This window comes from Calypte anna, chromosome 3 (assembly GCF_003957555.1).
Source record: "Calypte anna isolate BGI_N300 chromosome 3, bCalAnn1_v1.p, whole genome shotgun sequence".
Lineage (NCBI taxonomy): Eukaryota > Metazoa > Chordata > Aves > Apodiformes > Trochilidae > Calypte > Calypte anna.
In genome coordinates, this window is record NC_044246.1 from 12,871,151 (window position 1) to 12,890,541 (window position 19,391).

Genomic DNA, 19,391 nt, shown 5'->3' on the forward strand with positions numbered 1-19,391 from the left:
GTATTTCGATGGATAGATTAAAGCAGAGCAATTCAACCATTTCACTGGAGGGCTAATATATTCTTTAGATTTATCAGCTTGAAAAACTAGTTGAGGGGATCCCTTTTTGTTCATGAAATGTATGCTAATAAGTTGATGTGAGTTTTGTTCCATTCACAGCCAGATTATGCTGTCCTGTCTTGCCCTGAAAAATATCTAATAGCCTAAGAAAGGCCTCACTGCTTCTCCTTGCAGCAATTAATCTTTTACTTTTGGGTTTACCTGTAACAGAACTCATGTAGCATAAATTTTGCTTGAAGGTTGTTTATTGCTACAGGCTAAATCTGGAAAACCATTAAGGCTGCAGGCAGCCTTTCTTTGCTGACTTTCTACTACGTTATTCCTCACGTTTCTTTCTGCAAGATGTTGGAGATTTTCATAAATGAAACAATGCAGGGCAGAGTAAAAATAAGTTTGTTTCTTTTCATATGTTAGACAAATTAAAATTGAAAATGTACATAAGAAAATTAAAATATTGTGAAAAAACAAAAGTAATTTCTATAAATTTATAACTTTTTGAAGCAGCTAAAATGAATGAAACACATTTCCTTGTGGAAGTGGAGCTGTGGGGTTAAAATTGGTAAATAAAAACTGAAAATGCCTGGTGAAGTTACAAAGAACAGTCTGGCCTCCTGGAGGCAAGGAAACAATTCGTTGTAGTCAACAAACCAGTATATGTAATGTATCATAGAGAAATAAAGAAATGTGTCAAATGATATTTGTTGATTCTTGCCATTTGGCAGAAGTGTTACATCCAATGGGTTGGCTGGCCTCAAGCAGCCTGTGCGGTACTTCCTGAGAAGAGAGACCCCACCAGACACTTCATTATGCAGCTTAGAAACTGTAAAACTTTTACACGCCTCTCCCTGCCTCTCCCCAGTAATAATTTAAGTTACCTATCGGGTGTTTCAATGAAAAAAAGCTTGAAGTTGATTTAAAAAGTTCTGTGCACATTAAGTTGACTGGAAGTTCTCAGTCTATATACCCAGACTTAAAACTGCAACTGCAAACATAAGTATATGAAAAACATTTCCTCCCTCTTTATCTGCCAAATCCTGAATTCAAAGTTAGTGAAGGGAGTGGTGGTTTTAGATGGCTGAGATGCTGGCAAGTGTTGCAGGGGCTAACTCAGGATTTGGCAGGTATACAAAGGTGAAGGGATGAAATCTGAAGCTTTCCTGTGTTCCAGAGAAAGGTGATGGATCTGAAAAAGAAAATAAAGCTTACTATATATCCAAAAATAACCCAGTGGAGTCTGAATTCTGGAACTTTGAATGGGATTCTTATTACACAGTATGACCACAAATATTAATGTCACACCAACCAATCTGGACATCCATGTTTATGCAGCGGTCTTTATAATGCTCTAATGTCATTCTTTCCTGTGTGAATTGTTTCCATTTTCTGCTGTCTAAATAAGACTCCATCCATTCTGTCAGCCTTCTCGGTAGCCCCCAGTTTTGAGTTTTGTTTATATTTTGGTCACTTCAAGGCACACTATAAAAATGATCAAAAAAGAGATGCCTCAGAGGTGCCTTAGATCTCTTTTTTGACATATTACCATTTTTTAATATGTTTTTCCTTCATTTATTTTAGTGAAATTCCCTCCTAACATAGTGAATATCCATGTGAAACATCCCCCTGAAGCCTCAGTTCAGATTCATCAAGTTTCAAGAATTGACAGCACATCAACAGGACAAAAAGCAAAAGTACCTCAGCCAGGACATCCACAGGTCTCTTATCAAGGTCTTCCGTATCAGAAGACCCAGAAAGGACATACTACTTACACAAATCAACAACCCATTCCTCATATGTTTCCTGTTTCAGTTAAAACTCAGCTTGGGCGCTGCTTCCAGGAGACTGTTGGGACACAGGTAATGTTTGCTAAGGCTTTTTGAGGCAGGTAGCTATAAAATAATATCATAAAAGACTGAAAAAATTCTCCACCAATCTCAGGGAAAGGATGTGTTTGACATTCTTTTCCAAAAGAAAATTCTTGTGAGAATGGACTGTAAAATATTTTAGAATGTAATGTTTATCTGAACCTCCTTCTACTTCAAGCTAACGTCTTTATTTTTTTGCAGACTTATATCCCTGACATTCTGACTTCAGTTACTCTAGCCATAATTTCTCTGTTTATAAGCTGTTTCTCCAGATTAAAACATATTAGTTAAATCCTAGTTCAGTTACTCTGGATTGAATAACTAAGGTTACACCATCTTTCGCATCTTATATTGTGCTTTGGTTCAAGAGTCTTTTTGCACATGTAGCTCAAAACCCAGTATTTTTCAAGGAGCTAAAAAAAACCAGCTCAAAAACCAGTGTTTTTCAAGGAGTTGAAATTTTCAGTGAAATTCCTATTAAAAAACTCAGTGTGCTTTATAGTATTGTATGATAATGTTTCAAATTGATGGAATTGTGACCACTGAATGAGGTAGAAAAATCCTGAAAGCCAAGCGAGTGTTTGCTAGAGCATTAAAATCATAGCCAAGTTTAAAATAATATGTTTGTGTCAGATTTTACATGTGGCTATTTGAAATTGCACATCGTCTTTCAACCCTTGAAACCACTTTGCTAACCAACACAGCATTATATTTTTTGCATATTTGCATATCCATGTATATATACAGAAAGAGGAAAAAAAGCGTATGTGAAGAGGGTGTAAAAATAGACCCTGGATTTTATTGTTTATCACTTTGCTGAAAATTTTCGGATTTTTTTTTCTTTTTTTTTTTTCTTTTTCCACAATAAATCCAATATCTCAGGTTGAAATTTTGTGGGAGGTTTCAGAAAAATAACTTGTTTTGCAGGATGATATTAGAGAGCAAGTATGTTGCATTACTCAGGCTAAAACATTACTTTGACTGTTTCAGTGAAGATTTGGATTGTCCATATGTTTTGAAGTATAAGCTTAAATTTATCCCAGAGTTCACTCTTTGATCCATCCAGTAGCACACGGCCAAAGTTAACCAATCTTCAAGCATCTAAAAATGTATCTATTTCTAATATACTCCACAAACATCTGTTAGATGTTGGCAGTCAAATTCTCCAAATATTTTGCCTGCACAGAGCATGGTCTCCCTTCCCCTCAAAGGGACAGCACCCATTGTCCCTGAAATGCAGGACTGGAGCAAAATAGCCTTTACAAATGTTTCTTTTAGCTGTTGGTGAATGAAGTGTTAGAAATGCTCAAGGCTCCCAGGCAGCAAATGTACACATGTACACACACACACAGAAAGAAGGAAACAAAAGAGACTTCTCTCACAAAGGGACAAGGAAGGAGCTTAAGAGAGAATCGGTGATGGGGAACATACAGGAACGGAGTTAGGATGCAGTCAGAAATAGGGGGACAGTAACATAAGTGGCAGATCCCAAGGCAGTCATAGCAAGCACCTTTGGGTACCTCAAACTAAAATCAGAGTTTCATGGTCTCAGTCATGTTCTGCTAGCTCCAAAGAACTAACTTTTTTTCCTCTAAAGAATTTTTCTTTTTCTTTCAGTAGCTGGCTGCTGCACAGTATTGTAGCATTCCAACTAATGACATAATTAACAGTAGTGTCAGAAGTCATTGCTGTGGAAGTGAAGATACCAAAGCCTGCTCATGCTAGGCCATCATGTGAGGGTGTTTAGAAACAATTAATTCTGGAAAATCCTACAAAAGAAATACATGTAAATGTCATCTTGCCCCAAAAATGCCTCTGGAAGAACATTAGAGACTATTGTTGAATGCTCAACTTGAAATCCACTGCGTTAATTTATGCTGATGAGCTCTTCATGCTTGTTTGTTTCAGGAACAGTAGAACCTTGAATTTGTTCTCTCATAAGTTTTGAAGCATATCTTCAAATGAGGGGTTGTGGACTTTATATTACAAAATGAAGCAAGGCTTATGTCAAACAAGCATTTCTTTGTACTTCCTAAAAGATCCTAAAAGATCTAATAAATGTGGCATTATAATGTGCAATCATAAGATAGTGGAAATAATTCTAATAACTAATAGCTGTTTATTATCTATTAATATTTCTATTTGCACTCATACAAGAGAAGACAAAGTTCCTTCCTTAGTCTTTGACTTAGCAGTTGATGCTTCATTTTCTACCTGTTATGCTTGATGTATTTCCTGTCTATTCTTTCTGCTGCATGCAAAAGTAATGTATTTAGAATGACATTTCCCAAACTTGCAGTGACCTGTGCATGGCTGTCACATTACAGTGGTTTTTAAACTAAAGCTTATTCATTGCTCACCAGAAGACAGAAACATGCTCTTTTTAAAGGAGGAGAAAAAGGGAAATACGTTTGTATTGCTCTCTTTCCTGACTTGGAATCCTCCAAAATCCTCAGTCTTCAACTTCTAATAATTTTTTCCGTTACTTCCGTGAAAAAAATGTGTTTTTGCTGTGTTTTCAAGAAAGGGTAGGGCCTCCTACTTTAGCATAATGCAGGTTCTCATTTTTTAGCAGTTTCACTGATGCTTTCAGAGGCCTTTTATTATTTAATTTAATGTTTTATTTATAATTGGAGTTGTAAGCTGGCATTTTGTAGAGCATTCAAGACCTTGCCATAAATATAGATGTGACTCATTCACCTTTCAAATTTGAACCTGAAACATTAAACTATTTTTTCTGCAGTCAAGCATTGCATAGTATTTATTTGTATGCTAAATATACTTTGAACTGGGAAAGACAATTTTGATTTTTTTTTAAACTCTCCAATAGATCTAAATATAGGATTCTCTTTTTTCAGATGAGCTGCTACACTGAGCTTTCCTTATCAGTAGCAATGTGTTACAAGTCTTTCCTGATCTCATGCTGGGTAATTTTCATATCTGTAATTTCTTTAACAATCATCAGTGTTTATACAATTGACCCTGTAAAAAAATGTATATTTGGCCTCATATTTTATTTAATATCCTGAGATCAGAAGTGACTTACTGTCTACAAAGCACAGTAGTGGAAGGATATGAGTGTGGCCTCTTCTAGACAAATAAACAAAGTAAATAAAAATTTTGCTGATCTTAATTTCAGTCCAGGATAAAAGCACAGGATAAAACCAGTATCAGAGTCACTGCTATAGTTTTTTGTGTGTTTAACCTCCACCATTCTATGTGTGTCTCCATCTCTTGTTCTCTCCTTCTTCCTTGAGTTTCAGCTGGTCTTCAATTACATGTCCTCTCATTTTAACGCTTTGTTTTTTTAACAGCCTGAAAATATTCTGTGGAATATTTTTCATCTCCCAGAACATTCTTTCTCACCCCACCTTAGTTAAATTCCTTTAATGGATCTCATTCAAAAACAGTAGTCCTGGAAAAACAGTAGGATAGTTGCTATACTCAAATCCCAAGACAATCAGGGCATATTTTCTTCAGTGTCTTTTCCAAGAGAACACATACTGTTAAAGTTAACAGCTGGAACCACCCTGGACTGAAGCTGGGGAGGGCATTATGTTACAGATAGTTGAAGAATCTGGTTGTACTCTCAAGCCTCTGATCACTCCTAAGTAACAACACTGAAATTCTTCTAGACCTTCTATTTGCTTCGTTGTCTACAGTTTTGTGACTGTAGCCAAAGGCAGCAATCATGAGAAAAGGGTCGTAAAAGATGTGTGAAAGGATGTCAGAAGGAGACACGTAGAAGGACAGGAGAAAAGACAGAAGCTAAAGGAATGAAATTGCTTAGTTTAATTAAAATAGATAAAGATGTTTGCTTTCATAAGTACATACTCATGTGTGTTGCTTAATTGTGACTTTCTGAATTGTCCTCAGCATAGGGAAATAAAGTGGAAAGAGTAACTATAAAAGTAGTATTAATACTTCAAATTTTAGAAAGTAATATGGAAAGCAAATAGGGTTCTGAATGGTTCTGTTTTCTACTCACAGCTATTCACTTTACCTCTTTTTTTTCTGTGTCTGGAACAACCTAGCAATTATTTCTCCTCTGGGAGATTGTTCCAGGAGACTTACTGTGCTACCTGATAACTCACTGTGATATGTTTCGTACAAAATTTGTTCATCATAAACTTCCCTAGTACCAAAAAGATTTTTTTCAGGCTGTATCATAAACTAGTCCTTAAGATACATGCCAGAAACTTGTTGTCATAAATATAAAGGAAACTAAGCTTTATCTAAACCTGAACCTTGTTATTTATAAAATGATGTTGAGAAAGTAGAGACTTGAAGTTGGGAAACAGATACTATGGAAATAGTAGGACGAAAATCCCACTTGAGTTAGAGGACAGTAGGTTTGTGAAGAGCACTGTATGTTACAATACCTTCAAAAGCTGGAAACTGGATGTGGGTTCCTGCAAGGTCTTTTATAGCTGTGTAGTCCTGTGTTTCTGAAACCCAAGGAGCTCGTAGTCTTAGATCACTGATTCATAAGTCTTATTTAAAAAACAGGCAAATAAGGAAGATTATGTTTCTCTTATTTAATTCCTCCTCTTCATCTGCTTTTCATTTTAATTCTAATAAAAATGCCTTTATTATGACACAGAATATCTTGTTATTTCCCAGAAGACTTCTAATGTCAATGGTGCACCTAGTAAAGATTGTGTTGGTAATCTCTAGTCCTGCTACTTTTGTGTATGATTACTTAGCATTTAAGTTGAGAAAGGAATGCCAGTGTCTACTATCTGTCAAAATCAATATGAAGAGAATTAAGCACTACATTTTTTCCCCTTTAGTATGACTTTAAAGTGTCTACTGAGTATATTCATGTGTTTTCCTATGGTTACTGCATTTCAGTATTTTGGCTAAAAAAGGTTGTTTTCTCAAAATTGATTTTGTCTCTTTTTTGCCTAACTGTAAAGAAGGAGAAGCATTTTTTGCAAAGCAGCAAGGAACTGGAGAAGCTGGTATTTCTGAATTTCTCTAAAGCAAGCTTTTCTGTCTAGATTCATAAGTAGTGCAGTTTTCTTCTGCAGATATTTTTGAGCATCAGTGTTACTGAGACTCCTGGTCACCTCAGCATCTACAGTTTTTAAACCAAACCAAAACAGTGATTCTAAAAAGGGATGGATATTGAAGGGAGCTGGAACACCCTCTAACATGTTCAGCAAAAGAATTCAAAGCCCCCTTTTGTTGGGGTGTTCCAAATGTGGATCATTTGCAGTGTTTGGGGTTACGTTCTGCTCCTTGCTTGTCAGTTGTTTGTTGAATTATGCTTTGTGTTTCTGTTGCAAAAGCACTTTGAAACATGTTGCAGGAAAAATGCATACTTGTTATAGCTCTGTTGAGAAGGATGCTAGAATTACAGTTCTTGTATTGCAAAGTGCAATTTGGTTTATTATAATAAGAGTTTGGAAAAACAAACTTTGTTTTTCTATTAAAGAAAAACAAAATATGCCACCTATAGCAGGCAATATATAACAATATAAACATGTTTTTTATTGTTTTAAATAAAGTAAGGTAAATAGCATTAATGGAGAACACTAGTAGAGACTTCATTTGAAGTTACAAGGGCTGTCCAGTTTTCAGTGTGATCAAAACACATATGTTCAGTGTATTTCAAATGCTTACTTCTGATAAAAAACAAGTGTGTCTGATAAACAGATGTTAATCAGCATCTTTAGTGGGATAAAATTCAATGGAAATAGTTTATTTAATGCTGGGTTTCAGTAATGTCTTTCACAGGAAACATTTGTTTTAGTTTGAGCAACACCCTTTTCTCTGTTGTCAGACTTGGTAGAATAGAGAATAAGCCAAGTGATGGGTGGCAGCTGGAAAAGATCAGAAATTGTCAACATGATATCATGGTAAAGATTCTGGCTGCAAATCATAAAGCCTTTAATTAACTTGATTCACACAAGGACATACACTGATCAGGTACCTAACTTGGAAAATATACGTGAAGTTTTTAGGAACTGGCCTTAAATTGCTGAGTTTTTCATGTTGGAAAATGTTAAACAAAGGTTTTTGAGTTAAAAATCAGAGCAGTAACATATGTTAATAGCTCTTAATGCATAATCTAATGCATCGATACTACTTGATGTAGTATGTTCATAGTATATGTAAGTTGGAGGCAATGACAGTAGTAATAAACCAGTTGAAGTTATTCATTCAACTGTATAAATGTAAATGTTAAACTTCAGATTCAACAAAACATTCCCTAAGGAGGTAAATTTAGGGGCTTTTTTGGTTTGTTTTTTTGTTTTTTTTTTAAAGCTGTATGAAATGAACTTTCCTATTTATATTCTTTAGGCAGGAAAAATTATACAAGTAAAATTCTGTGCTTCATACTGGAACTTTTTCTCTTAGAGCACTTCTAAATCTTTTTTCTTTAAAATAGTCTTAAAAATACCATCTCATAAAACAGAGTAACTGTCTGGAATTCCTTGAAGCTCATGGTTTGGCTTCTGACGTTTTTAAACAAATAGACTGTCAGAAATCACTGTGGATTCATTTCCAGGATTAACGTTTCATTTGCAATAGATTCTTTTCAAGATCAATACCCTGAAATATCAGAAGATTAAAGGCGTATCGAATACAAAAAACACAAACATTGCTTTAATTACTCAAATAGAAAGATGGATAATTTTTACTTGCCTATGAAGAATGTTCTGCTTAAGCCAAAACAAATTCTTTACCAGTTCTTTTAGAAAGTCTGGAAGTATTTAAGTTTCTCTCCTCTGCTTATGAGACAATGCCTGTTAGTGAGCCAGTGCAACATGGGATAAAAGTCTTCATTTGTAACAACCTGTCATTCAGCTGGTCAGTAACCTAATGAATATTTTTTTGTTAATTGCTTCAGTAACAGTTTATTAAGTTTGAAGTTTCTTGCTCTGTTTGTTTTGCCTATAGGAAAAAGGAAAAGAAAAAAAAAAAAAAAAAAAGCAACAATCCAAGTTCTGTGCCTGCTGAATAGTTTACAGAAAGTTAAACAGTGTATCCATTCACTTCTGCTATTGTGGTATGTGAAACGCAGTCTTTTGAGCTGAATCCCAGAGTCATTAGCTATTAACTCAGGCAAAGCACCTATCGATTTCAATCATAATCATGTGATGCTCCTTAATTTATGCCTGTATTGTGGTTTTAAGTAACAGCTCGTGACAGGGATTTGTAGGTGGCTCATGCTAAAGTAGGAGTCCCAGGAAGCGCTGTGGTCCTTTGGCCAGAATCCTCTGCGGTTGCCCTGAGGCTAATTGCAGGACTGGCCTCTGTACCACACTTTATAGGGAGCTGAATAAATTCCTTCCCCTGCCTTAGCTGAGGGATTTTGAAGATATAATCCTTCTTTTTCCCTAGCATTGAAAACCCCATGAAACTCTGGAGGCAGTGCACAACTCTAATACTGTGAGCACTCCAAAGCTCTGAAGATGGGACAGAGAGTGGAGTCTATACAGAGGAACAAAGAGGTGATGGGGCTTATGATCACCCAAGGCTTGGGGTGGCCTTTTTGCACCACCACAGGGTCGACCAGAATTTCAGTGTACCAATGGGAATAGTCTGTACTTCCTTCAGTTATATAAAATATTGGCATGGAAGCCCAGGCATGCATGGGGGAAAATATGTGGATTTGAAACAATACTTTCAGTGTCTGTGAGTGGTTTACCCAGGAAGAACTTTATTTTATAGCAGTACCATGTGTGCCTCATAGTGCTGCTACTGCTGAGCCTCTTTCAGCACAGTAGAGGTATTTTATACCAGTCCTTCATGAGTTCTTTGCCTTCTGAACCAGTAAGAATTATCTCCAAATCATAAGATAGTGACAGATGTATCATACATGAAAATATGAACTCTGTCTATGAGGAATTTTCCAGAAGTCCTCAGGAATATGGGCTAGATTAGTTTAAAATGTGTGTGAATGATGGACAGAAAAATGTAAGCTTAGGAAATGGTGTCATCTTCATGCAAATGAAGTGCAAGCTGTATGCTTGTTTTTAGCTTCTGTGCTTATTTTAAGCTTATACTTATGTGTTGGAGCTGTGTTGAATGATGAGACAAATTAAAATAGTTATGGATTCCGTCAAGTGACTTTTCCAGTCACTTGTGACTCAGAGACTGGAACAGACTGTCTGAAGAACTAATGAGTTCTTCTCAGTAGTAGGAAATGGGTAAGACTTCTGAAATGAATAGAAATTACCTAAAAAGCCTTTGAGATTTGCAGAAGCAGAGCTTCAGTTCATTGATGCTTATGGTTTGGGAGAGGAAGGAGCATCTTGAGAAATCATAGCTGTTTAGGAAGTGCCATGAGAGTTGAAAGTATCTGAAGCACTATAGATGTACCAGAGAAATCAGGGCTCCTTAGCCATAGAAGAACTCTATTTCTGCTTGGCTTAGGACTTCGTAGAGCAGTAATTTTTTCTGATGCATAGCTCCAGAATTACACAGCTCTTACAGCACTAGAAGCCCCATGTGGCAGTTGCTTTTTCTCGCTGGCCAGTTTCTACAATGATCTGGACATTAACCAAATTATCATTGATTCTTCAGGCTGTAATTCACCATAGAGGCAGTGGGAGCAGCAGCTTTAATCATTGCCAGTTTTTACTGACAGGACTACAAACCACGGTTGCCAGATGACTCAGACTTTGGCATCCTTACTTTTGCTCATGTTTTTTTATATGGAAATTTGAAAAAGTTATGATCACAGAGATCATGATTTTCAGTATAGCGCAAAAGCTGTAGCACCACACCTAAACGAAAAGTGGGCTTTAGTCCATCTTCTTCCTTTTTTGTTTTCTTCTTTATTTTATATGTTTGTAATTTACTACTGTTAAATGACAGGGCTTTTTTGGGGAGAAAAGAAAAAAACCCACAAAGCACCAGCTCATGTTGGCATATTGGCTGCCATGTGAGTGGAGTCTTGCCTTGACAAATGTGGTCTGCTGGGATGTGTCCTTGAGGCTTTTGACCTTGCAGAGCAACACTGGGTGTTAGGTAATGTGCCTCACTGCCTAAATACTCCACTTCTGAGATCATAAGGAGGAGGTGCAGCATCAGCCATGATTCCTCCCACTTCTTTTTGGAGAGATGAGAGTTGTAAAACTGAGGGACAAGGGAGAGAAGAGTTGAGTGCAAATCGGTTTAGCTGACTCTCACTAACAGCCAAAGTAAACAACTTTAGAGTGGCTACTCTTTCTTTGAAGAAGCAGTACTAGCTCTAGAAAGGAGTTGAGCAGCTCTAATAAGGTAAAACTGTGAATAGCTGTGATTATAAAGTAAAATAGTCCTTCCACTTGGGATGTGGGTTAAGAAACAGCATTATGTAAAGGCATAAACTTAATTACCTGAGGTTTTGGGGCAGTCACCTGGGGGAGACATGATGAGTACCCTGCAGCTGAAAGACTTTTGAACTTCTGGGATTGCAGCAAGGTCTGTGCACCATCAAATTAGAAGGAGGAGATGGTTTCAGGTTTTGAAAAGAGCAGAACTGCCGTAGCACAGGGAGTTAAGCAGGATTCCCTGTGCATCTTGACAGCTTTTGTGAAGTGCCAGACCAAGAGATACTTCTGCAAACAGCAGACTGACTCATCGAGAATGATCCATCTCGTACCAATCCAGTCCCCCCCAAGCTGGGGGAGTTTGTTTCTGAAAGAAATATGTTCACATCTGAAAGATGGGAGTTGTTTTGGTGCTCAATAGTATTGACACAACCAAATACCATTCAGGACAGGACTGTTTCTCACCCCTTGGAACATGGGAAAAATTGTCACAGGATGCAGATGATAGTGTGAAAATATATTCCTAAAGTTACATGATATTTAAGCAGTCTCTTTTAACCTGTTTGGACATTCTGTTCTTTACATTGTTCATGTCTCATCCTGTAACATGGCTCAAAGCACAAGTGGTGTTCCTCCTCTCATAGAGGTGAGATGTTCACAGATGAACCATAACTTTGCAAAGTTGCCCTGGTGCTAAAAGCTCCATTCTATGAGAGAGACTGTGACAGAGGATGCAGAACTGCTGCAGGCTGCACACTAAGGTCTGGTGTTAAAATGATGAACTGGTGCTGCCTTTTTACTTTGTTTCCAAGGTATTTCAGGAGGCATCTGTGGGATATCTATGAAAAAGGGGCAGAGGCTATGGCTGGGATGGTGCCTTGTCAGCCCTCAGTATACAAAGAGGGGATGCCCTGATGCTGTGTGTTAGTGTGCTGTCCCATTAGCAGGACACTATGTTCAGCCCACATCCTCTGCTGCAGAGGGGCTTGAGTTACCAGCCCAAGTGAAAACAAGCACAAGGCCACAGCCTGTGCCATAGGATAAACTAGCATAAAGCTCAATTGCAGTGAGCATTTGGGTCAGAAGTTTATATGCTGTATGGAAGGGTAGTTAGATCAGGGAAGGTCTATTTACTGCTTATTGAGGACTCGTACTTCAGCACAGATCAGTTGTTGGCTGCAGTGCCTACTGATACCAGCATTTGCTTAGAAAGTGTTACTGTGTTCAGCTGTTGGATATTTCACTTGTGCTTAGCACACTTCCATTTTATAACTAATTGATATGTTTAAATGAAATTTGTCGGCATCACAGAAATATTTTTAAGCTTTATTTACTGTGCAAAGTGCAAGAAAATTGTGAAAGTCAAGAACGTAATCTTGTAAGATTTCTGAAAACTAGTATTCTTAAAAAATTCATAATAAGAACATCCTTGGTCAGGAAAAAAACCCAGGAATATTGACCTCAGAATTTACTGCTAGATTAACTTAAATGTTTGTATGGGGAAAGAGGCTTTTTTGGAGCAACACAGTCATCACTAACCTCAGCTTCAGTCATCTGTGTTAACTTCTTTAGTATCTGGGCAGCAGAATCTGTCCTTATAGCTCAGCAATTTTTAGTAGGTAAGTAATCAGAAACATTAAACAGAAGTTGACAGAGATTTGAGGCTTTTTGAATAAGAAATAACATTATAGAAATCACAATCATACTTATTGTTTTTCTTCAAGAGACTAATCAGAAAGGTATTTGAGATAATTTATAGAGCTTTTGAGAAAGTGGATGAGCACACTTTTTTTTAAGAAAAATTTAGTGGCAAGTTACTGCCTTGAAAATAGACTCACTATTTCTGATGGCATAGTGTTGTATTCTGTTTCTTCCTCCTCTTTTTCAAGTTGACACAGGGGAAGATAATGTTATCTAATATGCTCATTCATCTGTAGAAAGCCTTTGCTTGCATGAGCACTATTTAAGTTCAGCTAAGAGCTCCAGTGAATCTTCAGTAGCTCAGCAAGGGGTTGACCCAAGATGACTGAAAAAACATTGTACTAGAAGTGACCATCATATAATATAATTAACCAGAGTATTCTTTACCTGACTATTCCAGTGTGGCAAAGCACTTCCTGGCCTTTCCAAGCAAGAAGACTGCTGTGGAACCGTGGGTACTTCCTGGGGTTTTAACAAATGTCAGAAGTGTCCCAAGAAGCCATGTAAGTGCTATTTTGTTGTTATTCTCTGGAACAATTTACAGCTCTTTTTTTCTTTCTTTTTAACCCCTCAAGTAGTATTTTTCCTTTTTTGGAAAAAAAAAGTCTAGAAAGAATATGCTTTTGTTGATTTGCTTAGGGACAGGCTGCAGAAACTGGAATTCTTCATGTCAAAAGAGTTACAATATGCAGGTACTCAGTGCAGCCAGCAAAGTTAACGTCATTGGGGTTTTTTCCATCTTCCTCCTCCTTTAAGTCAGTGATGCACTCTTGCATTTTCTCCATGCAGGAAGGATAACAACATTGAATCATCTTGCCTCTTCCAGCTGGATTTGTTTTTTTTTAAGTTTGAACAGAAATGTTGAATTATTGAGGCGCCAGTTACTGCTTGGAGAGAATACAGTGACCTCTTGGGACTGCAGATGAACTTTCAAATTTGAAGCCAAAGTTTTCCAGGCTCTAAATTGTCAGTTACATTTTTCTGCTCTATTTTGAAATATCTTCCTCAAAAATTAGGCAATAATAAAGACTTTCTTCGTGGTTTTGTTAGATTTGGCATCATATTATAATGAGAGAGAAATCTCAAATTATTAACATTATAGATGAAGCTAGTCTCTTAAACTTGTTGTGAATGATATTGTTGCACAGGAATAGTAATAATTCTCTGTCATGTGATATTTTCATCACTAAATGAAAGATGAGAAAAGATAATTTAATCTCTGTTTTGTACATGAATTAGGTCTGTATTTAGTAGTCCAAAATTAGCTCAAGGAGTTGTAGTCATTGTTATCTATGTCTTCTAGGCCCCTGTTATACATATAGATAGCAGAGCTGGAAACATGTTCAGTGTTTTATTTTGTTGGAAACAATATTGCCCACAAGCCTTGATGTGGAAATACAATTCAGCTGAGAATCTGCTGTTTGTCCTACTTCTCTGACTCTTCCCTTTCACAGCAGTGTCTGATATAAATTTATACTGACAGATACTCTTTCAGAGTATACTTATCCTCTGATTTTCTTCCAAAGGAGAGCCTTCTTGGGGTCTGTGAGGTCCACAGTAAATAAAAGACTCAGTTCTGTTGGGGGTTTTTTGGGGGTAATTGTTTGTAGCTCATGAATACAGTTGCTATCAGAGACATATTCTGTACTGGTGTATGAGTTGTTAAATCTGTCCTGATTTGTAGCTTTCTCTAAAGAAGTAGCAATTTAATTATAGCTTTCTCCAAAAAAGTAGTAATTTAACTACAACTAAGAGTTTTATTCATCAGAAGTACACGGGTGTGCAGAATGTTGCTTGGTGGATATAGGTGTTCCATGAGAAAATCACAAAAGCCTGAAATGTGCTTCAACCAAAACTGGAACAAATAATACAAATTTTTGTTGCCTGGTTTGAAGGGAAGCCCATATACTAGTTCTTCATAGTTCTAGTTAAATACTGGTCTCCTCAGCCTGGAATCCATTTGTTGATGAGGCAGCTGCTTAATGCCAACATGCTCAGCATGATGTTAAGAGCAAGCAAACCGGAAAACACTGGGACAAGCCATGGCCAAAATCTTCATCCCTAGATGCAGAGAAGTGCCTGAACTTACCCTAAAACCTCTCCTGAAGGGAAATCCACCATCCCTTTTTCAAAGCACTGAGTAAGAATAATTTTTTTAAATGTTAATGAGATGAGCACTGGTTTTTATAGTAAAAGCTTAATGGCTGCTAACACACTTGCCCAAGATGGGGCAATTCAGAGCTCCTTACCCTGCCAGAAGAATTTCTAACGTACATTTTATACCTATGAGGAGATGCTGTAACCCATAAAATGTAGAAACAATTCTTTGAATGGGACTGCAAATCCAGCCTCTTTCCCAGTGTCCTTAATTACTTATGAGTCATGTTCTCTCCCTCTTTCTGGCTCAATCTGGGATTGATTTTTGAATGTAACTGCACAGTTTCAAAAGAAGACAGAATGTTGCCACTTGGAATAATCCTGGCGATTAAAACATTCCTGGAAAGTAGGGGTTGTGTCTCCTTGACATAATAGAACACATTTCTCATCTTTCCAAGTGGGAGCGCTCACTGTACAGTACTGTTTTAAGAGGGAGGAGGAGATGGGTGCACTGTTTTCTACTATCTACCACTACACTGTATCAAGGGTATGATTTGGTAGATGCATGCTTCAAGAAAGTTCATGGAATCTGTCAGAAAACTTTGGTAGACGTGTGTGTATATATATATATATAGTTTTGGACTAGCTTTAAGAATGATTTACATGATGGTATTCATGACTTACAGCAATACTGCATGAGTGCAAATGGTGACTTTTCAGATTTCTAAGAACTTAAGCTGATGACCTTAAAGTGTTGCAGTTAAAGTGATCTTACAGTACCTTAGAGTTTTATAGATGTTCAGTTTGAACTTGGACACACAAATTGATTTGGATCTGGACATAAGTGTCCTTTGAGCATAGGTGTCAAATTAAGCCTCATGTCAGTGTCAAAGTGCCGTATGCTCCTGTAGAACAAAGTTTCTAAAGATGAATGTAAACTTATGATGCTCTAAATTTAATGAAATAAAAATTTCAGGTCCACAGTACCTGCTTAAGTATTAATATTTCATTAAACATTTTTATTTCCTTACAGTAATGAGAATATATCAGTGGTAAAAAAGTATGTGTATGTATTCTATATATTATATTGGATCGAAAAACTTGGAAGTTGAGTAATTTATTAGTAAGTTACCAGTTGAGTGTGATGTCCATGGTAGTTTCTCAGCAGGCAAAGTTTGTTTCACATTAGTCTCATGTTATTTTGACATGTTCTAGTACTTAACTGAAGCTCTTTTTATTGTACATGTTTTGGAAGCAAGCGAACTTCTTTTTCTTTTATGGTTTTTTGCTTCATAAGCTTTTTTACAGTAGTACATAATCGAGTTGCATTTAGTGTGATTTTCTGCTGAACACACTTCAGCAATGTATTTAATCATATACTTCAGTCTCATTAGCAGGCACTTCAGTCAACTACTTAAGGATGTACTTAAGTTTGTGTCTTGTTTCCATGGACTGAAATAGGGCTTTGCCACTTTGTAAAGCTGTACTTGTATATTTTGGATAATAGCAGCTGCTCAGTCAGGGCTTCTGTCTTGTTGCAAAGTGGCTTAGCCTGAGACAGCTCGCATGTCTGTCAGGTGATGAGATATTCACTATCACAGGAAAATAAAAGAAGACATTTTAGAAAAGAACTCTCTTTCTGTGGGCTTATACAGGAGACAGCTTTTAAGACAAAGTGCATTTCTGTTAAATGGGTAATGTTATGCCTCTGGCTTCCTGCTAACAATTAATAACCACAAACAGTTTGTCTAAGTGAGTAAAGGATAAGTCATGTAGGCCTCCATCCAGCTCCCACATGGATCACAAACCATCACTGAGTAAGCTCCCTACTTTACTACAATGTGCTTGCGTTGCCACTCTTTGTAGGAGGCAGAAAACAGCTGCTAGTAAGCCACTGTTTCCTGTTCAGTGTGGGAGTAGGTGGATGAGGATGGAGGGAGAGGTTAAAATCTCAGACCTTACTCCACCAATGTACTTTCTAGAGCAGCTGAGTCATTCTGGAAGGGAAAATGCATTGCAACACTGGAAAAGGCTTGGCATAGTTTGTGGGCTGGTCTCCATCTACAAGTGGGAGAGCTCTGTTTTCCTCTGCCAGGCTGTACTGCAGGGTACCATTCCTGCCCAGTTAAACTGTCGTGGTTGAATCAAGTCTGTAGTGGCAAACACAGAAAAGTTAGCACATGATCAATGCAGTTATGGATCTTGCTCTACCAACGTGAATACTAAAAGGTTCTCTAACATTTTTGGGTACCAGGAATAAGTTAATGCATTGTGCTTTTGAAAATCTCACCTTACATTTCAACTGTTTTTAAATCTGACATTGTAAAAAGATAGGAGCTCCTTTGTAAATGTGTTGCTGCCACTTTCTTTAGTGAAAGATGAAATTTTCAAATTTTAGTTTGTGTTAAAATAATTGTATTCAATGTAAAGATGGAAGAGTATTCAAAACTCAAAGAATATTTTTCCTTCATTTTGAGTCATAGTACTATTGTGTTTAGCCATTTTATCACTTTAAGTAATCCCTAAGGAGTATCTTAATGTTCCAATTAAGCAATTATTTGAAATAATTCACAGCAATTTGAAAAAAAAAAATCTCTCTTCAAAAACTGCTACCCAAGATTATCACTTAATTTTTTCCAAAGTATAGCAAAAGCTTTAGAATTAATGAAATATTTTTCCTCTTTTTTTCCACCCTTATTCTCAAACAGTTTTAAAATAAGCTGCAGGAATAAATCTGCAATTCAGGCATTAAATGTGAAGTGAAGCCAGCTGAAAACATTATCTCATTCAGTTATTCTGTCCTATTTGACAGTTTATATACAGTAAAGATGGAAAGTACTGTGGCCTGTTAAACATTTAGAACACTTGTAAAGGAAAACAAAGGATCTGACCAAATGGAAGGTATCTCTGTTGTAGCATCCAAATTATGAAAAACTCTCTTGCCTCTTATTAAAGGCACTTGTGTGATCGTAGTGCCAGAAGTTTAGACTATATATTTAATAAAGTAATGGGCTTTGCCAAGAGGTTAACTTTTAGACTGTAACCACACAAAGAGTTATTGCTCTCATTTATGATGTTATAAAAGCTTAAGAATCAATAAACAGTTTTCTGTAATCTCAAAGGCAACTTTAAGTGGAGGAAAGAAACAATAAATAGAAATAAAAATTAAGTTGACTATACACTTTCTATGTTGGCAATATTTATTTCAGTCTGTCTTTTGCAGTGTTGTTGTGCCCTTGACAATTTACACTGATCAGACAATAAGTCACACAGTCTTCTAAAGTTCAGCAGTTTTGTTAGGTGAATCACAAATGTGCCTTTTTTTTTCTTTTTGCCTTGGTTTAAAAGTTCATTTGCTTCTATTTGCTGTGTATTTCAATTTTTTTTATATTTATTTGTTAATTCATTGTGGCAGGAGAAATGGTAACCAACCATTTTGCTTAACACTGAAGAAACTTGTGTTTTCTGAATCTGCTTTCAATTTTAAAACCATTGATTTACCATAACGAATCCTTAACTTTGCCTTACATGATATTTGTAGCTTATTTGTGAAAGTAATTGTATGAATATTTGAGAACAATTAGGATGAAAGATAATGTCCTGGTTTCAGAGATTTCTTTTTTGGAAAGAAAGAAAATATAAATGTTGACTAGTCATAGGTGGCATACCTGTGGAAAGAGATGGAATTAAGGTTACCTGTACAACCTTTAATTTTAATTTCTTGACCTTTTATGCTTAGCCATACATCATAAAAACTTATAATGTTTTTTAATAGTTACATATTAATTTGTCTCTCTAAATAAACATGTAACTCAACACTATTTGACTGATGTAATGCTTTTCTTCAGCTTACCATGGATACAGCCCTATGATGGAATGCCCACAAGGCTACAAGAGGATCAATGCTACATTTTGTCAAGGTATGATATTGCCCCCAACTGATTGTGCTTATTTTGAGTATCAGTTTTCTGTGACAGATTCTTTGGTATTTCTGATTTAGATGAGTGGATCCAGTCCATTGTGTAGTAGGGAAAAAATTTTGAGGCTACTTTTAACTCTTTCCAAATACTGGTGCTCCATGGAGTGTTTTATTTTTTTCTCCATGGCAAAAACACTTCTATGTATATTATCGTTTTCTTTGTAACGTTTAATTTCATTTGTTTTTCAGTAGAAACATACTGTTCTGTCAGTTCTTTTGCTAAACAGTGAACTTGCAGGCTTACTTGATTAAGTCAGATGAAACTAGCAATACTGAATTATTTCAGTAATCATGAAAATGTTGAGTAATTGGAACAATTTTGGACTTAAGAGGTTAGACACGACAGTACTGAGAACTACCAGATCATGTTACAGGGGAGTGGAAATGAAAAACCTGGGTACCAGGCTGCCATGTAAAGTGGTG

At 36.6% G+C, this 19,391-nt stretch overlaps 1 protein-coding gene across 9 annotated transcripts in view; it reads left to right on the forward strand.

The window, feature by feature from the left end:
• The window catches only part of LTBP1 (latent transforming growth factor beta binding protein 1), a 179,312-nt gene that overhangs the window by 84,485 nt on the left and 75,436 nt on the right, over positions 1–19,391 (forward strand). For all 9 annotated transcript variants that reach the window (XM_030446778.1, XM_030446768.1, XM_030446769.1 and 6 more), the window contains exons 7-9: positions 1,636–1,913; positions 13,293–13,395; positions 18,838–18,909. In XM_030446778.1, coding sequence (XP_030302638.1) covers positions 1,636–1,913; positions 13,293–13,395; positions 18,838–18,909 — 453 coding nt within the window. The remainder of the gene's footprint in view (positions 1–1,635; positions 1,914–13,292; positions 13,396–18,837; positions 18,910–19,391) is intronic.